Source organism: Diadema setosum, chromosome 7 (genome assembly GCF_964275005.1).
Source record: "Diadema setosum chromosome 7, eeDiaSeto1, whole genome shotgun sequence".
Lineage (NCBI taxonomy): Eukaryota > Metazoa > Echinodermata > Echinoidea > Diadematoida > Diadematidae > Diadema > Diadema setosum.
Genome location: NC_092691.1, coordinates 22,165,952 through 22,193,328, shown reverse-complemented (window position 1 = coordinate 22,193,328; position 27,377 = coordinate 22,165,952). Strand labels below are relative to the sequence as shown.

General features: G+C 37.6%; 1 protein-coding gene across 1 annotated transcript in view; it reads left to right on the top strand.

Annotated features, from left to right (window-relative positions):
- LOC140230500 (semaphorin-1A-like) overlaps positions 1-27,117 on the top strand; it is a 103,925-nt gene extending 76,808 nt beyond the window's left edge. Inside the window, exons 11-17 of the mRNA XM_072310654.1 lie at positions 17,304-17,496; positions 19,534-19,601; positions 20,242-20,429; positions 21,435-21,466; positions 22,539-22,862; positions 25,846-25,922; positions 26,713-27,117. Of these exons, the coding sequence (XP_072166755.1) occupies positions 17,304-17,496; positions 19,534-19,601; positions 20,242-20,429; positions 21,435-21,466; positions 22,539-22,862; positions 25,846-25,922; positions 26,713-26,781 (951 nt within the window). The 3' untranslated portion in view covers positions 26,782-27,117. The remainder of the gene's footprint in view (positions 1-17,303; positions 17,497-19,533; positions 19,602-20,241; positions 20,430-21,434; positions 21,467-22,538; positions 22,863-25,845; positions 25,923-26,712) is intronic.
- Positions 27,118-27,377: the final 260 nt, after the last annotated feature.

The window sequence follows — 27,377 nt, the reverse complement described above, 5'->3', positions numbered from 1 at the left end:
ATTTCTCACTGTTGTGCCCATTTCTTTGCAACTTCATAGATGATACTTGTACCGTCAGGAACTTGTGCCAACACTTGTTGAGTTATCTCACAAACTAAATACGATAAATGAGAGCAATAATTCTGCTGATATGTCATCAATTCAATGTTGATGTGTCAAAGTCTTTTAATAATAACCAAAACAATTTAACAATGTGTTCCGAGAGAAATTCAATTCTTTTGAAAAGGGTTTTAAAAAAAGTCAGCGAGGTACTACAAGGACAGCATAAAGACCTAAATGTGTTCATTTCTGCCACTTATCAGGTCTAAGTGTCATTGATACCTGCAATAAGTCAAAAGGTCATCACTCAGTGCAGCTATATGTGGCCATGGGTTAACCCTTATTAGTCAGGTCGCTTAATGTCAAAATTTGGGCTTACCGTTACAGAGCGGATAAAAGCACCAAATTTGGAGAGGTGGTCCCCCAAGATCTACTCATTGATATTCAGAGTAGGAGCCCTCTGGAATTTTTCAATTTATAGGGTGAAAATGCTACATTTTAATATTTCTTGTGTTCTGTGTGTGTGTGTGTGTGTGTGTGTATGTGTGTGTGCTTTCCTTTAAATTGCAGGAGGACTCCTATATACTTTAATATTGTTTAACCCTAACTAGGCCGGGGGGGGGGGGGGGGGCCTCCGAGGCCCCCCTCGACGTTCTGCACGATGTATCACAATCGCAAAAAGCTATCGCCGCGACGTTTCATGACTTTTTTCTTTCGAGTCTCCCGCATCTTTTGACACCAAATTTGCGACGCCCGGGCATGCGGTTCCGAAGTTACGCATAAATATGTACATGCATGTCAGACCAAAAATTTCTCAAAAATGTGAATTTGTGTACAATTTCAATGCAAACTGTGCTTACAGGCAAATTTCATAAAAGCATGATTATTATGGTGTTTTATTGATTAAAATCAATGAATAACATATTTTCTTGTTCGGAGCGATGTCGCGGACAAATTTCATCGAAAAAACAATGAAAAACATAAAGTAAAAAAAAAACAAAGAAATACATAAGAAATTCAAAAAACAATAAAATACTTTAAAAATGTTTCTAATATCACAATTTTTTTTTTATTACATTTGCTAAGGACACTAAAAAGAATATTTACACAAAAAAATGTGCCTGTTTTGAGCTTTATGTTATGATTTATTCAAACAGTCTAATTTCATGCATCATTATGCATAAATTAGCATAATTTAGCGTAAATGATAATTTTTTTTATGCCTCCGCCACGAAGTGGTGCCGGAGGCATAATCAGGCGCGGTGGAGCACCCCAATTTGCATCTCATTATCGCCCCGTTCTATTTGAATTTCCAACGAGCATCCACGGCTGCCCGAAACTGAGTGCATGAAAAAGTCAAATCTTTACCTTCTCCTTGTGCCGCTATGCGTACCACTAGTAAACTCAAACTTCCCACACTATCTAAGTTTTTAAAAACCTTCCTTTTGATGAAAAAATTATGAAATTTGCTGCACTAGAACTTGAGATATTAAAGCGTTTTGAAAATCACCTCTCGCAAAACATGCTCTCTGTTTTTTTCCGACTGGACTATGGCCGGGCTCCAATGTGTCCGAAACTGGCAACATAAGTTCATCAGGCCTCAATCCATATATGGTGAAAGTTTTCGCTTTGTACCACCTGTACTTTTTGAGAAATCAACTTGTTTCTACAGGGTTTGGAATAGAAAATTGTAGTCGGCGAAACAATTGAAAATGACGTCATTTCTTTTCCCGTAATATTGGGCATGCGTGGTACGTGAGATTCAGGATTTCGTGCTCATTGTTGGTTTGCATGTGACGCAGTCAATTTTGCTGAGTGTCGCACGGCGGTGATTGCTGAGCTGCTGCCGCGCACGCTGCATGCAGCAATGCGTTGTGTGTGCTGTGACATGCAACGCCACAGTGACGCGATTAATTATACATGGGACCGACCTGTACGCTTTGCGTTCGTGTCATTTTTGACATCACCTTCTGTTTTTTTCCGACACAACCATGGCCGGGAATATTATGGTATGAAATTTAAAATGCAAGCAGATAAATAAATTTCGGTGTACTTTGTTTGAATGGCGCTTTTGTTCCGCAATCACACTTCGTGAATTTTAGGATGATTTTCGAGGCATATTTTTGGTAATTTTGCTCGCCAGGTTTTCGCTAAAATTTCACATTTTATCATTGTCAAATCCTTTAATATGTTATATGTGCATATTCGGACATGTTTTCAAATTCAAACTAACTCAATTTTAATCCGAAAATAGGTTTCCTGAAATTGTTATTAGCTTGAGAAGTTGTTTACTTTTTCTCAACTACGCGAGTACATGTTGTTTACTTTATGCAAATGAGGCTCGGCTGCCGATGGATTTCTGCGAGATAATTGGGGTGCTCCACCGCGCCTGTAATGTTTTCGGGTTGACCGTCCGTCCGTCTGTCCTTCCGTCCGTCCTTCCGTCCGTCCGTCCGTCCGTCCTTCTGTCCGTCCTTCCGTCCGTCCGTAATGAATTTTGTGGACAGGGTAACTATCAAAACCTTTTGAGGTATCCTAATGAAACTTGGCATGTATGTGTATTAGGGGGTGAAGTTGTGCCTATCAACTTTTGGGTGCACATGCTAAAGGTCAAAAGGTCAAGGTCAAATGCTTAAAATTTCACTTTTTCCCCCATATCTATGCAATTCCTGAAGATATTTTCTTGAAACTTAGTGTATACATGTATTACCCAAGTAAGATTCTCTGGTAAAAGTTTGGGGTCATGAGGTCAAAAGGTCAAAGGTCAAAAGGTCAAGTAAAATGTTAAAATTTCACTTTTTTCTCTCTATCTTGGAAATTGTTCAAGGTATCTTTATGGAACAAAGTATATATGCATGTACTGACTGGCCATGGTTATCTAGGGAATTTGGGGTTCGTGGGGTCAAAGGTCAGGGGTCAAAGGTCAAGGGCAATACTTCAAAATGTTACTATTTTCCTTATATTTATGCAATGCCAGCAGGATTATTTTTTTAAAACTTGATGTATGCATGTATAACCCACTAGATATTCTCTGGGATTTTTTTTTTTTGCCAAGAAGGTCAAAGGTCAAAAGGTCAAAGATCAAGTGAAAGTGCTGAACTTACTTCTTTCTCCATATCTCGGAAGTGGCTCAAGTTATCTTTAAACTTAGTACATATTTATGTATGTTCTGCCTGACAGAGAAAATGATAACAATTTACTGTTCAATACAGAAATTGCACTTTTACTCCATACCTTGAAAATCTCTCAAGTGTGTAAACTTATGAAAGGGTCAAAGTCGAAGTTAAAGTTCTTAAATCCCCAAATACATGCTCCTCTATTTATCCAATTAAACATAGGTCAAGGAAGGTGAACATTCGATACATTTGTGACAAACATGTCATTTTAATATTTTGCCAATCTTGTGAAAATGTAATCACACATTGTCCACATGTACTATAGACCTATTAGGAGAATCATGCGTTATGGCGGAGGCATACCAGTTGCCATAGCGACATTTCTAGTTAAAAATCAACTTCAAGGTATTTTAGATTACATCATAGGCAATGTGTGTGCCAATTTTCTTCGCGATCGCGCGGTCGATGGCCGAGATCTGGAGGGGGGGGGGGGGGGGGCTGGGAGGCCCCCCCGGCTCTATCAACTACCTAAATAGCCCGGCCTAGTTAGGGTTAATAGTCCTCAGGAAATCTGTGCGCCAAATTTGATGCTTTTATCTGAAGTGTATAAAGCAAGACGAAAAAAAAAAGCATGTAAACGAACAAGCGAAGCATCACTTTTAAAATGGGGTGGAGGGGGTGCACCCCTTTGTCCTACCTCCCTCCCCAGCCGTTCAGAGACTACATTATGCAATAATAGTAATACTGCTCTTACTGCAATGTCCAAATTCATGTTTTAAACCAAACGAAAATAAAGATATATATCATCGTAACATCTATATGACATGAAAAGTGAGGGGTTTGCCATAAGTGTTGGCCATTTTGAAATTTGATCTTCTGTGTGTGTGTGTGTCTGTGTGTGTGTGTGTTTTCCTTAAAAGTTCCAGAAGGGCTCCTAGTCTAATATTGTTTCTTAGTCCTCAAGGAATCTGTGCGCCAAATTTGATGCTTTTATCCGCCTTGTATTAAGCACAAAAAAAAAAAGAAACACGCAAACGAACAAGCGAAGCACCACTTTTTAAATGGGGGGGGGGGGGTGCACCCCTTTGTCCTACCTCCCTCCTCAGCCATTCAGAGACTACATTATGCAAGAATATAAGTAATGCTCCTACCGCAATATCCAAATTCAGGTTTTAACCAAACAAAAGTAAAGATATATACTAAATATTGTCATCGTATCACCTATCTGGCATGAAAAGTGAGAGGTTTGCCATAAGTGTCGGTCATTTTGAAATTTGATCATCTGTGTGTGTGTGTGTGTGTGTGGAGTGTGTGTGTGTGTGTTTGTGTGTGTGTGTTTTCCCTAAAACTTCCAGGAGGACTCCTTCTCTAATATTGTTTCCTAGTCCCCAAGGAATCCATGTGCCAAATTTTATGCTTTTATCCGCTGTGTATTGAGCAAAAACGAGAAAAAAACATACAAAAGAACAAGCGACCAACCATTGTTTTAAGGGGGGGGGGGGGGGAGGAGGTCCCGCCCCTTTTGCCCTACCCCTCCCCAAGCAGTTCAGAGACTTTACATTACGCAAGAATATAAATAATGCTCCTAACCGCAGCATTCAAGCTTATACAAGGTATTATTATTGTCATCGTATTACCTATATTACATGACAAGTGAGGGTTTTGCCAATTAAGTGTCGGCCATTTTGAAATTTGATCTTCTGTGTGTGTGTGTGTCTGTGTGTCTGTGTGTTTTCCTTAAAAGTTCCAGAAGGGCTCCTAGTCTAATATTGTTTCTTAGTCCTCAAGGAATCTGTGCGCCAAATTTGATGCTTTTATCCGCCTTGTATTAAGCACAAAAAAAAAAAGAAACACGCAAACGAACAAGCGAAGCACCACTTTTTAAATGGGGGGGGGGGGTGCACCCCTTTGTCCTACCTCCCTCCTCAGCCATTCAGAGACTACATTATGCAAGAATATAAGTAATGCTCCTACCGCAATATCCAAATTCAGTTTTTAACCAAACAAAAGTAAAGATATATACTAAATATTGTCATCGTATCACCTATCTGGCATGAAAAGTGAGAGGTTTGCCATAAGTGTCGGTCATTTTGAAATTTGATCATCTGTGTGTGTGTGTGTGTGTGTGGAGTGTGTGTGTGTGTGTTTGTGTGTGTGTGTTTTCCCTAAAACTTCCAGGAGGACTCCTTCTCTAATATTGTTTCCTAGTCCCCAAGGAATCCATGTGCCAAATTTTATGCTTTTATCCGCTGTGTATTGAGCAAAAACGAGAAAAAAACATACAAAAGAACAAGCGACCAACCATTGTTTTAAGGGGGGGGGGGGGGGGAGGAGGTCCCGCCCCTTTTGCCCTACCCCTCCCCAAGCAGTTCAGAGACTTTACATTACGCAAGAATATAAATAATGCTCCTAACCGCAGCATTTCAAGCTTATACAAGGTATTATTATTGTCATCGTATTACCTATATTACATGACAAGTGAGGGTTTTGCCAATTAAGTGTCGGCCATTTTGAAATTTGAACTTTTTAGTGTTTTTCTTTAAAATTCCCGATGGGCTCCTACTCTAATATCGTTTAATAGTCCTCAAGGAATTTGTGTGCCAAATTTGATGCTTTTATCCGCCGTGTAACGGTAATTTCACTAAGCGACCTGACTATACAATGTACTGTACGAGCTGAAATTTTCGCGTACTTGGAGGACATTTTCGCGTGTTGTTAATTTCGTGGTTGCGAGGGTCTGACTGAACTTAGTTATTTGCACGTTGTTTTTTTCACGTGTTGTTATTTTCGCGGTTCAAAGGCGATTCGCGAAATTCGCGAAAATAAAACCACCGCGAAAATTTCAGCTCGTACAGTATGATGCTGTGTTTGACCATTGCCACATCAGCTGACATGCTGTATTTACCAATTGGCAATGGCTGTTTTAAACTAACTGCTAGTGAATTAGGATTGGGTAATTCCGTGAAGTTGGGGCACAAAGTGTGACATTTTAGCATAACTCGATACTAATTATGCTTTACATATATTGTTTATAGGCTTTACATTTGTATTGAGACCATACATTTTCCTGGAAATTTTGTGCCATTCAGACTCAATTTTGATGAAGTTATCAAAACGATATGTAACGCCGTGTCCACCAAATGTCACAAAAAAGGACACCGCATAGCATCGTGATACATTTTGTAATTTTCTTTTAGAATTAAAACTGTGTGCAGGAAATTTGAGATATTTAGCTATCTCATTCATATCTTGTAAATATGCATATTGCATCAAATTTTGGTCAAGCTAATTGCCATAATTTGTCTCTTAGGACCAAATTTTAAAATATCACGATGCTACATGGACACGTCACGATGCTACAGGACACTGTTACATATTGTTTAATAACTTCATCAAAATTGAGTCTGAATGGCACAAAATTTCCAGGAAAATGTGTGGCCTCAATGCAAATGTTAAGCCTGCAAACAATAAATGTATAGCATAATTGATATTGAGTACTGAAATGTATTTTTTAAATATCACGATGCTACATGGACACTGCCCCAACTTCATGAAATTACCCGATTATCTAATCCTCCCAATACCTGTATAGTGTGACAATGGCCTTGCAAGGGGATGTCAGTGTTGAGGTTCTGTAAACTTTGATACACTAAGATCAAGGTTGGTGGTGGATTAACCAAATGCTAATAAGCTATCTTCACAATATGTTTGCTAAGCTACTACCATGGGCTTTTGAAGGGCTATTAACCCTTTGCATGCTGAAGCTAAGTGTTCAGCTTTTTCCAGGACGTTAAACATTCAGAGCCAGATTCGCTTGGAGACTTCACGATAAATGTGACTGCGCAATCACAAACCCACTGCACATCGTATAAGGTGATATTCCAGTACACTGGAAATTTGGTCCTAAAGGCAATAGTAAATGAGCTTGGCATAGTAATATTCGTTGTGTTATATTTATTTGCTATTATCACAGTCTTACAAGATCCTTGCACACAATAGTGTCTGATCTGAGAGTAGATGTTTCTTTCTGTAGAAAACTCCTGACATGTAAAGAACAAACATGTATATAAAAGTGAATACAAATGAATAGATCAATGAACATACATAATGTCAGGGCTTGACATTAAATTATTTTTTTTCTCTCTGGTGGCCCATTCAGGCCACTAAAATCTTTAAATCTGAAATTTTGGTGGCCTGAAATAAACAGAAATACATGTATGACAATCCATTTTGAATCTTAAGTGCCTGATCTGGCCACAAAAAGATTCTCAAAGATTTCCTGGAAACCCCTTGATGAATTTTCACCAAACTTGGCAGGTAGCAGCCCTAGTGGTACAGGATCTCAATTTGCTCATAAGGGCACCATGCTCCCACCCCTCCCCCAGTTGGAGGGGGGCCAAACCCCTCCAGTTAAGGAATTGTTAAAAATCTTCTTCTGTAGAACCAGAAGTTTCAGAGCTGAGTTAATGCAATGAGTATAAAGTACATTGGTGACTATAATTTCAAGTTTGTTCCTGGCGGCTCCAGGGGTGCCCCCTCGGGACCCTGTTGGGGTCCATATTGGGGCCTAAATTGTACATTTTCTGAACTTCTTTAAAATGCATGGCCAAATTTTTACCAAACTTGGTAGATATTATCAGTAGAGTGATAGAATAGATATTTCTACAAATGGGCACAATTGCCCACCTGGGGACCCCCTAGAGCACACTGACCCAGGATGGGGAAGGGGGAAGACAGACAGAACCCAAAATTAAGGAATCTTTGCAAATCTTCCTCTGTCAAACCTTAAGTCATAAGATGAGTTCATTCTATGAATAAGTTAGATTGGTGACTGCAGTTTCAAGTTTGTTTGTGGCAGATTGGGGTTGGATGGGGGGGGGGGGGTACCAAACTGGGACCAGTTTTCACATTTTCATCTTCATCTTGAAAATATATGGTCTGATTGTCACAAAACCAAAAATTGTCCAGCAATGACATTTAGTGGCCCTGAATTACCTCTAATGTCAAGCCCTGTATACCAGAATATACAATATGTATGTATATATATATATATATATATATATATATATATATATATACATATATATATATATATATACACACACACACACACAAACACATGCATGAATATACTTTTTACACTCATAGGGCTCACTTGTTAGTTGGAAACCACTCTTGCAATTACCTAGTGAGGTGGGAGAAGTGTTGTATAGTATTTCTCATGGTAAAAATATCATTTACACCACATAATGGAGACAGCAAGTCACCTTTTCAAGACAATCTTTTTTTTTTTTTTTTTTTTTTTGCTGAATTGACACCACTTACCATCAAAAATGTCTCTAAATGCTTGCTAAATTGAGACAATTACCAGGTTATCACATATGTTTCATTTTCTTGACCATTTCGTATTCTTGCCTTTTGTAAATAAAAGGTTTCATCATCGTTTTATCATTTCGTTTCAGAGATTATAATTAAAAGGAAGAAAACAAATAATCAAGCATCAATAGCTGGGAATTAGAAAACATGATAATCAACCAGCATAGGCATATAGTGGGTGGTGCAAATGGTGAGCAATTGGTTGGTTATCAACTGTGTACTGTAGTATGTAGTGGAAAACACTACACCAAGAATACAAATGCTTTAGGGCTTCATAGATTACCTGCTTTAGTGCTATTAAAAAGTATTATAAAAATGTGCTGCTGTCATAATGATGATAAAGTGTTTAAACTGATACAAGAATATTTCATTATGCCTCCGCCCAAAGGGTGCCGGAGGCATTATGTTTTTGGATGATTTATTATATCTGGATTTATTGGAGTTGTTGAATTGGATACTTAACAAAAACAAGGGAAGTGAATTCCAGAAACTTTGGTGCATGTATCAAATCAGTCTGTGAATGAAAATTGAAAGTAAACGAGACATTTCAGAATTGGAAACATTAACTTAGAGTTTGTGTTATTATACAGTGTACTTTATGTATACAAAGTTTAGGGTAAACATTCACATCCAACATGGAGAAACTAATAGATGAGACATTGTGTAAATCATCTAGAATGTCAAGTATTATGCTTTCATTCAAAATAACAATAAAGGTAATAAACGCATTCGTATCAAATATAACGGAAAAGGAAGAGGGAACATGTACATGTGTGTATGTGACAATTGGGGGTTAACATTTGCATCAGATTTTCGAGGAAGTGATTGTGAAAACAAATGATGCATCAAAATAAATTGAAATTGATGAAAATGTTGAAAATGTTTCCGAACTGAAAGTTTTTGAGCAAAGTAGTCATATTTCAATCATATCATGTGGATGGCATGTTTTTGATGACAATAAAGCTATGCACTTTCAAGGGCTAAGTGATGACCCATAGATGATTTCAACATCTGTTAATCACTGTATTGTACAGAACAGGAGATAGTATGAGGAGGAAGTCAATTTTGATCTAGAACTGCATCTTGGTACGTGTAGCTAACAGTGGTACATTGCAGCAATAATCTTCCATCAGTAAACGTCAAGATGCTGTTTTGATTGAAGACAATAAATTTAGTTTCTAAAATACTCCAAAGAAAATTTATTACAGAGGAGCCAAGGAATGCAGCTGCTTCAAGGGCATATTGGTTTTGCCATGGGGAACATTGGGAATATTACAACTGTATGTTCTCATTGGTATTAACGAGCAGGGCACTATTGTCCATAATTAGGACATTATTAAAAAAAGAAAAAATCCATAAACACTGAATTATGACTATATGGGTATTACATTAAATCATATCAAGAAAAGAGTAATGGACCCAGTATCACAATCCTTGGGGTACTTCACATTCATTGTACCAAGGACATTCAAGAAGAAAACATCAAATGATGTTTACTAAAGCTCTCTCATGTATAACTTTATTTAGACTTGTCAATGAAAGAGCACTGGACTTACCACTTGTAGAAGTCCGGGGAAATATTACCATTCACGGTTATGTCAGTAAGAAATCAAGGGAATGCATACTCTTCCTAAAGAATTACAGTTTGGGGAATTCTCTTTATTAGCTCACCTGAGCCAAAGGCTCAAGTGAGCTATTGCGATCGCCCTTCGTCCGGCGTCCGGCGTGCGTCGTCCGTCGTCCGTCGTGCGTAAACTTTTTACATTTTCATCTTCTTCTTGAAAACTCCAAGACCGATTTTCATCAAACTTGGCAGGTAGCATCCCTAGGGGGTTAGGAACTCAATTTGTTAAAATGGGCACCATGCCCCACGCAGGAGGCCCCCAGGGGGCCCAAACCCCCCAAAATTAAGGAATCTGTAAAAATCTTTTTCTCTAGAACCAGAAGTGATAGAGCTAAGTTAATACTATGAGTTAGTACATTGATGACTGTAGTTTCAAGTTTGTTCATGGCAGAATCAGGGGTGCCCCCCTTGGGACCCAGGGGAGGGGGGTGGGGAGGGGTCCTAATGGGGCCTAAATTATACATTTTCATATTCTTCTTGAGAACCCCATGACCAATTTTCACCAAACTTGGCAGGTAGCATCTCTAGGGGGTTAGGATCTCAATTTGTTAAAATGGGCACCATGCCCCACCCAGGGGCCCCAGGGGGGGGCCAAACCCCCCAAAATGAAGGAATGTTTAAAAATCTTCTCTAGAATCAGAAGTTATAGAGCTAAGATAATACTATGAGTGAGTACATTAATGACTGTAGTTTCAAGTTTGTTCATAGCAAATCCAGGGGTGCCCCTATTGGGGGCGGGGGTTGGGAAGGTCCAAATTGGGGCCTGAATTGTACATTTTCATCTTCTTCCTGAAAACCTCATGATTGATTTTCGTCAAACTTGGCAGGTAGCATCCCTAGGGGGTCAGGATCTCAATTTATCAAAATGGGCACCATGCCCCACCCAGAGGGCCCCAGGGGCCCCCAATCCCCCCAAATTAAGGAATCTTAAAAAATTTGGGCCCTTATTGTACATTTTCATCTTCTACTTGAGAATGCCTGGTCAAATTTTAGTAGAGCTGTGAATAATTTAGATTAGTGACTGCGTGAAAGGTGAACTTGCGATACTCAGGTGAGCGCTAGACCCGCGGGTCTCTTGTATTTTCTTTAGGCTGTTGCCCTTACACCACAAATTGTTGTAGTCTTCTTTAAGAGTGATGGCAGCACGTGGATTTAACCGAAACTTTATAAATGCAAAGCTTTTGAACAGATCGTCAGATTTGCCTCAAATTTAACTGATGTGAATTACAAAATACTTTTGCATTCAATGAATCCACATGCATATGAGGGGTCCCCTTTCTAATGTCAGTGCAATGCTCCTAACCCCAAGAAATATTATACAGATATTGACTTACCAGAGATGGAATATAAAATTTGAGATCCTTGAGGGAAGTTATATTTTTGTTGAAGATTATTATATTTTTCCGAAGTGAGTAGCGCTGAGGAAAAATATAGTATTTGGAGACAAAAATATACCTTCCCACGGGAAATGAAATGTTATATTCCTATCGAAGGAAAAAAGCAAATATCTGTTATATTATATGACCTACAGTACAAGAAATAAATTGCTGTATAAAGCAACACAACTTCTCCTTTTTCAAACCCACAGTCAAATTCATGAACGCGCATGACAACAGCCGCTAGTGGTATTCAATCGAGCCATACATAGAGATCTGACTACTAACGTTAGTATGACGGCTTTCCCGTACCGGTAATTCATTCTTCTGTGGCCGTGCAGGAGCACGACAGCTGCAATATCATCATTCCTAGAACAGTTGCTATTTGTCCCCGCCAAACGAGTTCGAGCAGGGGACTTTGAAACGGGCTCCGTACGTGTGTGTGTCCGTGTGTCCGTCTGTCTGTCCGTCTGTCTGTGTGCGTCCGTGTGTGATCAAAATGTTCAATTTGCTACTTCTCTGTCATTTATGAGCCGATTTTGATTCTGTTTGCTTTATATGATAGCACTACATGGGAGCTTTGAAACTTCTACACAGAATTTCAGTTGTGATCTTTGACCTTGACCTTTGACCTATATTGTACATTTTGCTACAAAATGCTACTCCTTCGCCATTTCTAACCCGATTTCAATTCCGTTTGCTTTATGTGATGGCACTAGGTGAGGGCTTCAAAACTTCTTCACAGAATTTTGACCTTTGACTTCTTTGACCTTTGACCTTGATTTTTGGCCTGTATTGTACATTGTGCTACAAAATGCTACTCCTTCGCCATTTCTAACCCGATTTCGATTCCGTTTGCTTTATGTGATGGCATTACGTGAGGGCTTTAAAACTTTTTCACAGAATTTTGACCTTTGACTTCTTTGACCTTTGACCTTGATTTTTGACCTGTATTGTACATTTTGCTACAAAATGCTACTCCTTCGCCATTTCTAACCCGATTTCAATACCGTTTGCTTTATGTGATGGCACTAGGTGAGGGCTTCAGAACTTCTACACAGAATTTTGACCTTTGACTTCTTTGACCTTTGACCTTGATTTTTGACCTGTATTGTACATTTGCTACAAAATGCTACTTCCGGCGGGGACACATACAAGTGTATTACGCACCGCGTAATTTCTACTTTTCCTTGTTTGACAATCGTACGTATAGGGCCTAGTTTTGTAGCAGTAGAGCTAGATTTTGTAATGACAGTAGTAAAAATTTTAGAAGACTAACTTAAAGGGGGTCTACAACAGCTGCTTTTGGTCTAAAGCAAGCTTGTTGAGATAACATTTGTTTGTGGTGATGTATGAGAATGTGAACTTTCTGATAATGTAGGGCCTAATCTCTTCTGTCTGCAGTCACTTGTACAAGAGCTGTAGACTACGGACCTGGCCCTGATCCAGGTCCTGCGCTAGTACGTAGCATAGAACTATCAATGTATCTATTAAAGAAACTTACTCAGTTCAGGTGCTGGTAATGTAATGGTAAATCCTTTGGCCTCCGGCCCTGTCAGGACTATCTAACATTAACTGGAGTAGTAGACTCTACAGCTTCCAGCACATTCTTCAGTTCTTTCTTTCTCAAGTGAAGCGCAGCTGCTCATCAAAGCTGCCATACCAGTTACAACAGTTTAACAAAAACAAATCTGCTGCAATTTAGCAGTTCTCGCTTGTATGTAGCGCATAGTGCTGTGCATGTGTGACGCTCATACCGCTTGTGTGCTGTACTACTGTGGTACATAAAATTGGTCACAATTGCATGTGTGTCCAAATTGGTGGGAAGCATCTCTGTGGCGCGCATTATAACAATTGGTTTTTTATTATGTCACCCCTCCAGACATAACGCCATTTGTTTAACATAGTCTCTGTTATATTACATGGTTGCACGTAATTTACGTCATGTCATGAAAATATAACGCTTCTCATCAATGTGACCATGGTCACGTGACAGCATTCTGACCAATCGCACATTGGTATCTATATACTGTAAAAGTGGAAATTTTCGCGGTGTTGAAATTTTCGCGCATTTCGCGCAACCAGAAACTAGCGCGAAAATAAAAACACGCGAATATTTTTGCTTGCCACACGTTCCTGTGCGTGATGTCTTGATTCCGCGGAATTAAAAACACGCGAAACTCTTCTGACCCAGCCTAGCGGGAAAAATTAGTCACGCGAAAATATCCACTTTTACAGTAGGTCATATAGGTGGTCAGCACATGCACAGATCAATGATACAGTACCTTCCCCCCCCCCCCCCCCCTCCCATAATGGAGACGGGAAGTCACCTTTTCAAGTCATATTCCTTTTTTTTTTTTTTTTTTGCTAAATTGCCACCACTTACCATCATAAATGTCTAAATGATTGCTAAATCCAGACAATTGCCAGGCAATCACAGACATTTAATTTTCTTGACCATTTCTTCTTTTTTTTTTTCTAAATAAAAGGTTTCATCATCGTTTTATCATTTCGTTTCAGAGATTATGATTAAAAGGAAGAAAATGAATAATCAAGCATCAATAGCTGCGAATTAGAAAACATGATAATCAATCAGCATAGGTATATAGTGGATGGTGCAAAGGGTGAGCGTTTGGTTGGTTATCAACTGTTTACTGTAGTACATAGTGGAAAACACTACACCAAGAATACAAATGCTTTAGGGCTTCACAGATTACTTGCTTTAGTGCTGTTAAGAAGTATTATAAAAATGTACTGCTGTCATAATGATGATAAAGTGTTTAAACTGATACAAGAATATTTTATTATGCCTCCGCCCAAAGGGTGCCGGAGGCATTATGTTTGTGGATGATTTTATTATATCTGGATTTGTTGGAGTTGTTGAATTGGATATTTAACAAAAACAAAGGAAGTGAATTCCAGAAACTTTGGTGCATGTATCAAATTAATCTGTGAATGAAAATTGAAAGTAGACGAGACATTTCAGAATTGGAAACATTAACTTAGAGTTTGTGTTATTATACAGTGTACTTTTATGTATACAAAGTTTAGGGTAAACATTCGCATCTAACATGGAGAAACTAATAGATGAGACATTGTGTAAATCATCTAGAATGTCAAGTATTATGCTTTCGTCCAAAATAGGTTAAGGTAATAAACGCATTCATATCAAATATAACGGAAAAGGAAGAGGGAACATGTACATGTGTGTATGTGACAATTGGGGGTTAACATTTGCATCAGATTTTCGAGGAAGTGATTGTGAAAACAAATGGTGCATTAAAATAAATTGAAATTGATAAAAATGTTAAAAATGTTTCCGAACTGAAAGTTTTTGAGCAAAGTAGTCATATTTCAATCATATCATGTGGATGGCATGTTTTTGATGACAATAAAGCTAAAGCACTTTCAAGGGCTTATGACCCATAGATGGTTTCACCATGTGTTAATTACTGTATTGTACAGAACAAAAAGATAGTATAAGGGGGAAGTAAATTTTGATCTAGAACTGCACCTTGGTAGCTAACAATGGTGCAGTTCTAGATCAAAATTTACTTCCTCCTTATACTATCTTTACATTGGGAACAATATGCTCTCACTGGTTTTAAAGGTAGGGTATACCTTTTACAGAACTACTAAAATGCAGCAAAACATTAAATATGAACCTCAGTGGACTTGTTTAGGCCACTGCTTAGAAACTTGGAAGTCAACAGTTATCTACAATTTGAATAATGCACAAAACTCAACTACTCAGTAGTTCTGTGTGTCAGCCACACTTAAGCCTTTTTGTTGCAGTCTTCTGTATTTTTTATCTATAAACACAAATCTAAAAGTATAAGAGCTGATGTAATAACATATAGAGTGTGTGGCAAGAATGTATATAGAAATGTTTGTAAGTTTTGATGAACTTTATTCACAAAACATACATGATGGACACACATGCAGTGCATGGGTCTGCAAAGGTAGCCTAGTAATGTACTGGAATTTACGGTGAGCCCCGAAAAAAATTCAATTCAAAATCTAACGGTCAATAAAAATGTACTAAATGTTACCTTCCACTTTCAATACTTTATGGGAGTTTCTAAAATGATACTCTCTTCAACATACCACTGTGTTTATACAACTCTTCATTTAAGGCATGCAAATGGGATTCCCTACCTTTAACGAGGGCACTACCGTCCATAATTAGGACATAATAAAAGAATATCTAAACGTCAAGATGCTGTTTTAATTGGCCATGAAGACAATAAATTTAGTTTCTAAAATACTCCCAAAAAAAAAAAATTATTACAGAGGAGCCAAGGAATGCAGCTGCTTCAAGTGCATATTGGTCGTGCCATGGAGAACATTGGGAACAATATGCTCTCATTGGTTTTAACGAGGGCACTACCATCCATAATTAGGACATAATAAAAGAATCCCTTAAACAGTAAATTATGAGTATATGGGTGTAACATTAAATTATATCAAGAAAACAGTAATGGACCCAGTATCACAATCCTTGGGGTACTTCACATTCATTGTACCAAGGACATTCAAGAAGAACTAACATCATCAAATTTTGTTTACTCATCTCTCTCATATAGACTTGTCAATGAAAGAGCACTGGACTTAGCACTTGTAGAAGGCCTGGGGGATAATATTACCATTCATAGTTATGTCAGTAAGAAATCGAGGGAATGCATACTCTTCCTAAAGAATTACATTTTGGGGAATTCTCTTTATATTTTCTTTAGGCTGTTGCCTGTACATCACAAATTGCTGCAGTTTTCTTAAAAAGTGATGGCAGAATAGAGATTTACCAAAACTATATAAATGTAAAGCTTTTGAACAGATCATCATATTTGCCTTAAATTTAACTGATGTGAATGACAAAATCTTTTTTGCATTCATTGAATCCACATATGAGAGGTCCCCTTTTTAATGCCATTGCAATGCTCCCAACCCCAAGAAATATAGTGATTTCATAGCACATGCGCAGAGTAATGATAAGGTAACCCCCCCCCCCACCGTAGGTAGCATTCTAAGTGAATGCAGTTTGAAAACAACAAGGTTGTGATCCCGCTTGACACCATGTGAGCACTGAAGTAATTCTACAAATGCTCATTATTTATCAGTGAGGCAGGTTGCCCCCAAACTACAAATCCTGCTGTTGATGATAATGCCCCAGTCACATAGACATTCCGGATCACCCCAGACCACCCCAGATCTGATCCGGGGAGAGATCCGTGTTGATGCCGGGAGGCCAACACGGCAACTTTTGGAGGTCAAAAACGTCCGGCGTCATCCGGGGATGGCCGTGTTGGCAGAGCAATCCGGGGTGGTCCATGTGGCTGCCGTGTAGATGCCGTGTGTACAGTCATACCAAAATCCCGGATCTCCCCGGATCTCCCCGGACGTCCCCGGATTTCCCCGAATCACCGTGTAGATCCTTGAACATCCGTGTTTATATGTGACTGGGGCATTAGCGCCATGTGAATGTAACTTGTAGTTATTAGCTAATTTGCCCATCACTGATCATGATCAGGCAGGTTGTCCACTAACAACGAATCCTCTTATTAATGATGATAAGTGCCATGTGAATGTAACTTGTAGCTGTTCGCTAATTTGCCTATCATTGATCATAGCATAAACATGTACTTGTATGTCATAGCATAAACACATAATTTCTTTGTTTATTTGATGGAAGTGAAATAAATTTGAATCTTGAATCATGTAAATATCATGACTATTGTCTTTCACCAAGTATGTTTCTTTGCTCCTTTTCCACAGTGCTCCAACCCCTCCCGAAGAAAGAGCTTTTTTGAGCAGTTCCCTCTCATGAATCAGGCCATTACGAATGTCAACATTTACGACAGTCTCCCTGGCCAGGTGCACCGACCGATTCTCACTGCAAGTCAGCTCCGATTCTCAGCGATCATCATTGATTTCACCCCAGACCTTGATATCTTCTACATTGCAACAGGTATGGATTCGTATCAAATCATTTCTCCCATTTTCAGCACGAAATGAGGACACACATGAATAATATGATCCATTACACCATACATTAATGCCGTGTAAGCTGCAATAATGAAGTGGCTTTGCAACAACAAGAAATTTGATGGTTGTTTGGAACTTCTGAAATTGGTATCTCCACTTTCTCAAAGCAGAATTTCCAAGTCAAAGAATATGTTGAAATAGAAACCACTTTCATTGTGTCTTTTTTTCTAAAGCATGCCACTATGGTGTTTGAACTAATCTGTTGTGTTTGCACAACATATCTCCAGCATCATTAACTGCAACTAAACATCAAATCAAACTCTTTTTTACTGGCCAGATTTTTCATAATGTTTGTGATAGCCTTTCAGCTCACATGAGCTAATGGCTGAAGTGAGCTATTGTGATCATTCATACATGTAGTCCAGCATCCGTCATACATCGTCTGTCGTGTGTCACCCTTCACACATGCAGTTTTTACATTTCGAACGTCCCAACAGATTTTACCAAATTTGACATCCTTACCATCCCTGGGGTGGTAAGAGCTAAATTTGTTCCAATGGGCACAACCTCCCTCTATACAAGTTAATGCTATGAATATCAATATACATTTGGTGACCTTAGGTTTAAGTTTGTTTGTGGTAGATACAGAGGTGTCGGGGGATTTCGTGTAATACCTAATTCTTCCAGTTTGTATCATCATTTCAAAATGATGTACATGAAGAGGGAAAGGGGGGATTCCAACAGTTTAAGAGTTTCATACTGCAACATGGATTTTCTCATTCTGGACACCTGCACCTGTCAGTTTGCAAATCACACCTTTTATCTCGTACATCGCTGCAAGTGTGTTCTTTATTCACACCATACCTTGCTAACTAAATATGTAATTTCTGTCAGTCAAAATGCATCAATGTAGCATCCACTTCTGAACGTAACTTATGCCGTTGATGTCAAATATGTCAATGCAGCACTGTTCTTCTTTCGTTTAAAGGTAGGGGATACCTTTTACAGACCTCCCAAAATGCAGCAAAACATTAAATATGAACCTCAGGGGACTGTTTAGGCCACTGCTGAGAAATTTGGAAGTCAACAGTTATCTACAATTTGAATAATGCACAAAACTCAACTACTCGGTAGTTCTGTGTGTCAGCCACACTTAAGCCTTTTTGTTGCAGTCTTCTGTATTTTTTATCTATAAACACAAATCTAAAAGTATAAGAGCTGATGTAATAACATATAGAGTGTGTGGCAAGAATGTATATAGAAATGTTTGTAAGTTTTGATGAACTTTCTTCACAAAATATACATGATGGACACACATGCAGTGCATGGGTCTGCAAAGGTAGCCTAGTAATGTACTGGAATTTACGGTGAGCCCCGAAAAAAATTCAATTCAAAATCTAACGGTCAATAAAAATGTACTAAATGTTACCTTCCACTTTCAATACTTTATGGGAGTTTCTAAAATGATACTCTCTTCAACATACCACTGTATTTATACAGCTTCATTTGAGGCATGCAAATGGGATTCCCTACCTTTGATAGCTCATTAATAACCCAAGGAGCACACTTCCATGTGATTTTTTCATGTGATTTCATGACGAAGCGAATAAAAGTGCGGAGTGGCTCATTCATTCTTCCTGCTCATGTTTGTTTGGTATTGGAAATAAGCAGACACACCCTCAAGACTCTTTTCAGATGGATTGATGGATTTATATTGTGCTTTTTTGATGTTAAGAGAAAGTCTGCGTGGTGAAAGTGAAATAAGAGGACCGGTATATCTACTTTGAATGCAGTGCATCTGTTCTATCATTACACCACTTGGCACAGGATTCTTCATCTGTAGTGCAAATTTAATGGGAAATATTGCAACATTTTCTTCTCTTCTTTTGTGAGCAAGAAGGACAGATCATGCAATAACTTTGTGACAGGTATTACTAATGTCATTCAGTGAATTATGTAAATTATGAATAATATGTTTTTATGTTGATTTTTTTTTTAATTGCCATTGTTCACTCCATAGCCACTGGCAGCATACTCAAAGCATATCAGGATGGAACAGAGTTCAAAGCATTTGAGATATTTGTCACTGTAAGTACAAGTTGGTATTGTTCATGTTAAACACACATACAAAAAAAAAGGGGGCATTTATATGTTGTCACTGTTTTTTTTTTAAGTTAACATATCACTTGAGGAGATTCCACTGCTATAATAAAGTATTATGTATAGAAATGGGGCATTACATTCGGCAAAATTTTCATCGGCCTTTTGAAATATAGTTTGATAATAGTATTAAAAGAAAATAAACTGCTTCCAAAAATGATGTGCATGAGGATAAGAAAGTGCTTTCTCTCTTTTTTTCTTTTTTTCTTTTTTTTTCTTTTTTTTTTACTTGACCTTAACCAACTGAGTCTCATAAGCCATCTCATTTCTATGGTTTGGTGCTGTGTCTGTTTGTCATAGTTTATGAGTGTTCATTGTTGATATTTAAAAAGTAAAACAATTTTTCATCATTAGAACCATGTGTCATTCCTATGTAATTTATATTACAGTGTTATAACTGAATCTTGAATTGACAATGCCTTTTAGGAATTAAAGTACTTAAATCTCTCAAATTGGAAAATTTGTTTCAAGTAGAACAGTGGATCAAATGATAAAGAAATGGATTATGTATTGTACATGCATCTATGCATATTTTTCTGTATTCATTTCGGTTTGTTTCTTTGATTAGGATGACAAGAGACCCCTAGTCGGTCTGGAGCTGTCGGGGGCGGGGTCTGATCGTCACTTGTTAGCCGTCTCTGACAACAAGATCTTCAACATCCCCCTGCAGAACTGTGCCACGGTTTGCCGTCAGATGTGTGACGAGTATCTCCGTGGCTACTGCCACTGGGAAGGCAACTGCTGCAAGAAGAATGGGTTAGCAAGGAGGAAATATTACCACATTTTGACACATTCATTGATTCCCTTTTCCTTGTTTCTGCTATGAATTTGAAGAAAAAGTAGTAAAGGGTGAGATTGATGTCATGTGAAATATGTGTTTCTCATGAATGGTGTTGAAATATTTGTTCACACTTCCATTATGTTTCCATATCTCTGTTGCTGTTGTTTTGTTGAATGTTGACATAGGCAAAATTGTAATCATACACTGCAAGCATGTTAAGACACGCATATGTATGCAGTGCAAGAAATCTTTATAGGTGTGAGCTGCCATTGCAAGCATGTGATGAAGTTGTCAGACATTGAGTTTCATCACTCTGGTATTATAATAAAGTTTTTCAGACCTTCTTCTTTGATGTACATAATGTATAACATTTTGTACAAGTTCTATTTCCATCACTCAGAATTTGGCTTTGAAAAAGCTTGAAGAAAATCAGTTTGAAGTTCAGTGGCAGTCATGCATGCTAGATACTGAGCATTGAAATACAGCAGGTCAATTTAAAACACTGCAGTGACATGCTTTATGAAACCAAAAAGTTCGAATTTTTCAATCAACACAGTACTTTGATAGGTGGACTGATCGTACAATAGTTAATGTGTAAAATTTTCAAGTTTTAAAGAAATATGGTAATTTATAGTTTTTCATTAGTTCTACCTTGATTTGCAGATTTCTCGGCATTTATATCTATGATTTTCTTTGGGTTTTAATTGTGATAGGTCACAAATGAACACTAATTGGATTTCTTTCTTTGTCACTCTTAAAATTGAGTAACAATGAAGAGAAGAATGAAACTATTGACTATCATACTATAAACTCGCAGAAAAGTGGCATTCAGTAGTTTTCTTATGGACACGAATAGAGTAAATGTCCTCATGTGTGATTACATCCTATGGAGAAAATACTCAACATTTTGTTGCCCAAAGAAGGAGGCATACAATTTGTGAATCTCATGTATTTCACATCACTGCTTTTATTTCCCACAGTGAGACGTCGTGTGCTTCAAACCCTTCAGATGGTGAGTAGTGTGATGGCATTACCCCATTCCCAATGAGATTCTGATATTCCTAATAAGAGGTTTCAGGGAACCTACCAGCTTCTGGTAGGCAATGGGGTAAATCGTGTTGGACCGTGGTATCTCAAATATCAAATGAGTGGCCACTGCTGCAGGCTAAAGAATATAGAATTAGTGAATGCAGGTGTATCGTTGCGGCCACCTCATAAAAGCTGAATATTGAAAATTCCTGCCTGGTGAGAAGCTGCATATTAATGAATATTCTAATAGGGAGTAGCTGCAGGCTAAACATGGTACAGTGTTGGATTTCTGTCATGACATTATGAAATAATTTTTCTTTTCATTGTGATGATGCACATGATATCTTTATATTAAAAAATAGCAAGTTTATTGCCAATAAGGTGTGTGAAATCATATCAACAAAATGATACTATAGTATTTAACTGGGAAAATAAGCATGCCGATATAATGTGCATGGTCTCCACAATTCTCTGTTGACCCTTTTTGAACTGTCTGCATATCTGCAAAATCTACAGTTAATTTTTCAATTAATTCCTCTTCATGAAAAGATATCCCTAGTTGTTTCTTTTGAAATGCAACAACATCAACAAGCAGTGTTGTGCCTGGCATTTTGTTATGTGGTACTCGCATATACACTGTATGTATACATTTTATGGTAGCTTTGGGATAATCTTTGAGATAATTTCTATCAGTACATATGTGTACACATTCATGAATTGCATCGCTTCTTCTTTGTTTTCATTAAGCCATCCACCTATTATCTACATCTCTTTATTCCTTTCAGTGTAGTTCATTGAAGAAAAGAGGTTTCAGCTATCTAAAAATTGAGACATAAAACTGTCAAAAGCAAAGATTAATATTTCTAAAGATTTTCCAGATAAAAGTGATATTAAATTATTGCTTGATGGAAAATATGTGTATTCATCAATTATGTATATGATCAGCTAGTTGGTAAGATGTAGATGCTCTGATTGCTTTGATCCACCCCATCTAATCTTTCTTTTCTTATTTTTTGCCCCTTTTCTATTTTTTGTTTGTTTTTTTGTCTATTCAGTCCACGTCAGCATCAGCCCGAGCGAGACGATCACAGCCTGCGAGAATAACCATGTCCTGCTGTACTGCCACGCCCAGGTGGGCCCACTCTGCTCCCCGGGGGAGGTCAACCTGGAATGGACGAGGGACGGCAATGAACCCATCAACAACATGGGACACCTCATCACGCGGGATACGCTCTTCAACACGCCCACTGACAAGCTTAGCCTGATCACTGTCCATACCGTGATTGCGAAGAGCAGCACCAACTTCACGTGCCGGGCAACGATGGATGTCAGTGGCCGCAGCCAGACCATCGAGGCGACCACACCCATTGCGATTAGAAGTGAGTGTGACTGTTTGATCCCATCACTCAAAAAGATTGACTTTTGGTTATCTGCCTGCTGAAGGCTTTGACTTTGATATAGCACAAATATGAATGAAAGACATACAGGGTGCATTCTACTATATTGTGTACACACATTCACATGTATATCTAAAAGCATATATTGAGTTTTATGGTCATGATGTTAAATGTTATGTCATAACTTGTTTGTTTTTTTTTGTGTGTGTTCTTTTTTATCGATGAATTGAATATTGTGTACATGCCAGTATACACAAATTTTAATTTTTTTGCATGTGTTAAAATGTATTCATTCTTGAAATTTCAAAGTGCTCAATGGCTTGGACATTGGCTAGCATTGGAGAAATGACAGTCATACTCAGTAAGATTCACATTTTGCAGATTTTTCAAACCTATCTTCTTTTTTTTTTCAAAATTTCCATGTACCACTTTAGTAGAAACACCAATTGAAGTTCATTTGGAATTCAATTGACAATTTTTTTTAAAATATTAATTGGGCTGTACCTTGGCTGAATTAAAGGGATGGTATAGGTTTGGTTGAGATAGAGATTCAGGTTCTCATCTTTTTGCAAGATGATTACAAACCACTTACATGAAATATCAAAGAGCATACAACTCTGAAGAGGTATTCACAATGCATTTGAAGAAAATCGGTTTTGAAATGGTCGAGATACAAAAAGCAAATTATGAAAACCAAAATGGTCCTAATAAAAAGTGGGTCCCACCCACCTTTAAACCGATTTTCATCAAATAAATTTTGAATTCCTCTTAGAATTGTATGCTCTTTAATGTTTCATATATTTGGTTAGTAATTATCTTGCAAAAAAATTAAAATCTGAATCCCCATCTCAACTATAACTATACCATCCCTTTAAGTCTGTAGGCAACCATTAAATGTTTAGTTGTATTTTTTTTTCTTCTATTCAATAATGATAATTTTGTTACCAGTCTGAAGTACATTCTGCCTATTGCACAATCTAAACATTTGCAGTTTGGCAGTAGGACATGTTGGGTGGCATTGTGCTGGCAGTAACATTGAGCACTCACACCTTCTGCTCATACATTTGTATCAGTGTGAGTGGTAGGGAGTCACATACCCCACTTACATCTTAGACCTTCCCTCTGCGTGCTCTTCTACAGGCAGTGACTATGTGTGTGGGGGGGGGGGGGGGGAGGGGTAGGGGTTGGGGATGGGACAGAGAGAGAGAGAGAAAGAGAGATACTCTTGTATCTGTTTCCATCAAGTTTCACAGTGTACATATTGTTTGCTCGAATGGTGCAGCAAAACCTCATTCAAGGTCACAGTGCTGCGTATTTTTCAGCATTGGCTTGATACATATTGTGAACTCAAGAGGATTTATTTACAGAACAGATGAGTGAATGAGACTGTCATTTTGATTGCTGTTTTTTATGGCTTTCTTTAACAGCACATGCCAACATTCTTGGATTTTATGTGGGGGATTTACCTCAAGTCAATACCAGCCACCACTTGACCACAATAATTACATGAAGAGTGTGATCACAAAATGAGTTAACTACATACTTGTAAGTTTGATATGATTACAATAAAAACTGCCAAAAAATGATAAAAATAAAAAAGAAGAATATATGGGATAGTTGATATCATACACTGTAACTTGAAGAATATTCCTTGTCATGTATCAAGTGAGATATCATTGGAAAGGATTTATTTTAGCTCTATTTGATGATTGACTTACTTCAAATTGTTTGAAAATAGTGATTCACATTTTTCCGATCTAACTCTTCGTACACGCTTATATATATACTGTACAACATTTCCATGACAGTGGAAATGAATATACTTTCCTCCCATTCCAATTTATGCACGCTGTATCAAGGATGCATTTTGTTTTCTGTGAGAAATGTGCTGATGCCAATGCACTTGTAGTAATAGGCAAATTTAAGAGTTCAATGTTTGTGTGCATTCACATGCTGACATGGTGAAACCATTTGTAAGCTGACATTCTTCAATGGAAAAACAAGGAAAAAGAAACAAGTTTTGCAGAAATAATGGCACATGCTGTAAAAGATATGGGAAAATATGACTTGCGTTAACCCGTTGAGGACGAGTCCCGAGTATACTCGCGCAAGCGTCTGTGGGAAATGCGTGTTGTAGCAAAATCAAATCGTCCTCAACGGGTTCATGATGCTCAATAGTATGTAATGGGAACATTTAGTGCTGAGATGATTCTATACAGATGATTTTTTCTTTTCTTCTTTCTTTTAATTTGGCAATTTGCCTGGCATCAAGAAAATGGTACGACCTCAATGTGTTATAATATAATTCTTCATCTGCAATAACTGTTTTATCCGTTTACACATTTAATGACTCTTTCATAAGATTCATATGACAGAATGTTTGATGATCAATACTAAAGGTCATCTTTGAACAGTCTGCACATTTTACTCTATCTATTTTGAATCTGCAATTATTATGTGTGAAGCATTTACATTGATTTACATAATATAGTGATATTTTATTTCATGTTTCTTGTATTTTGGAGTTGTCAGGTTAGCAGATACCATAATGCCACAAATATATGAAGTAATGCTTGTATGAAAATTAAATAAAATTGGATTACAATTAAATGTTAAAAAGCCATGCCATAGCAGCTGACTTCATGTGACACGATTAAAAGCATTTATTTTACCAGCTAAAGCATCTGCAAGCACAGATTTGTAGTAAAAAAAAAAATGATATATTGGCACATCTTTCTCTCTCAATAAACTTCCCATCCATATCAGGCAACATATCTCGGGCACTTTTTTTTAAATACATTCTAAGCTTTCCCCCCCCCCCCCCCCCCCACACACACACACATTCACACTTTTCTTTTTTATCAGGATGCAGACTTTTTATGTACCAAGGAAATCAGCTTGATCAGAGTAGTGAAAGTCAAGTCAGCCTTTAACTGATGATTGAAACTTTTCTGTTACTTCCTAGATTGCATCACAAAGGGATCCCTACAAGAGCGCTACCGTCTTCACAAGCATCTTGAAGTAGAGAACATCAAGAGCAAGGTTTGCAGCAACTTCACTTTTAACCCAATTCACACATCTGATAGGCAGAGAAAAAACTATATATATATATATATATATAAATTACAATGTATGAATAGATCATATTGTAAAGATAAATACAAGTGTAGATCAGTGGATGAATTGATAAATAATGATGATAATGTTAATGATAATACTGATAAAAATATTGATAATGATGATGATAATAATCTACAATGTGGAATAAAAGAATATCAGACTTTTGCATGTGTCAGAAAGTTTAAAGTTGCATATATATGCATATATGCATCATTATATTATATATATATATATACATATATATATATATATATATATATATATATATATATATATATATATATATATATATATATATATATATATATATATATATATATATATATATATATATATATATATATTATACTTGTTCCCTTTGTTTTTGTGCAGAGAAATATAGGTTTTTTTTAACAACACTAACAATCGATTCAAAATATTGGCAAAAAGCCTATAATTGCATATTCTGTTTGATATAAGCCAGTAAGGTTTACGCATTTTCTGTTTTATGAGCATTTGATATGCTCCAAAATATGTGTGAGATATGTAAATGTAAATGAGACTTAAAGAAGCAGGATAAGATGTATGTCTGTATATATTCAGCTGCGGCTTGTTGCTTCCTCCACAACAAGATTTGCTCTCTTCACTCCGACATTAAGTCCATTTGATATGAGTCATTGAGAAAATGATTGATTGATTGATTGATTGATATGACTGATCTTTCCTGTTTCAGAACTGTGAACCAGAGGTCTTTGCTTGTGCCCGATGTCATCAACTGAACTATTGGTACACTGAGTTGTAATTTGTCTGTGGAGGGATAACGAACTTCTTATCTTGCTGGAGTAAGCAGGTGCAGGTTCATCGAAAGAGAAAGAGCTCCCCAGCTTTCTGTGTCCATTTCCGATGTTGTGCTAACATGGGGATTGACTTTTTTCTTTTTATTTTGGGTAAATGGAGCAACGTGTACAGAAATTAACACTTCAACCATAGTGAATCTGTTTTTGAATGCTTGCACATAGGTCATTCTCTATGTGTATCGCTACATTTTGGATGCCTGAATCAACTTCGGTACTGGTGTGTAATTTCTAGTAATGTTTCAGGTGACTGTAATTATGATATTGCACAGTGACATAGCATACATGCCTTTTATGTTTGTTTGTTTGTTTTTTTCGTTTTTTTTTGTTTTTTGTTTTTTGTTTTGGTGGTGCAGTAGAAGCAAGTAGTCACCTGCAACAATTGAAACAGACACATATCTTGAACATGATTAACCCTAAAAAGACTGGGCTATTTTGGTAGCTCGAAAGACTTGGGGGGGGGGGGCCTAAAGGGCCCCCCCTTAAGATCTCGGCCGTGGATCGCGCGATCACCGCGGAAATTTGCACAATGGTAGTTTGCGAT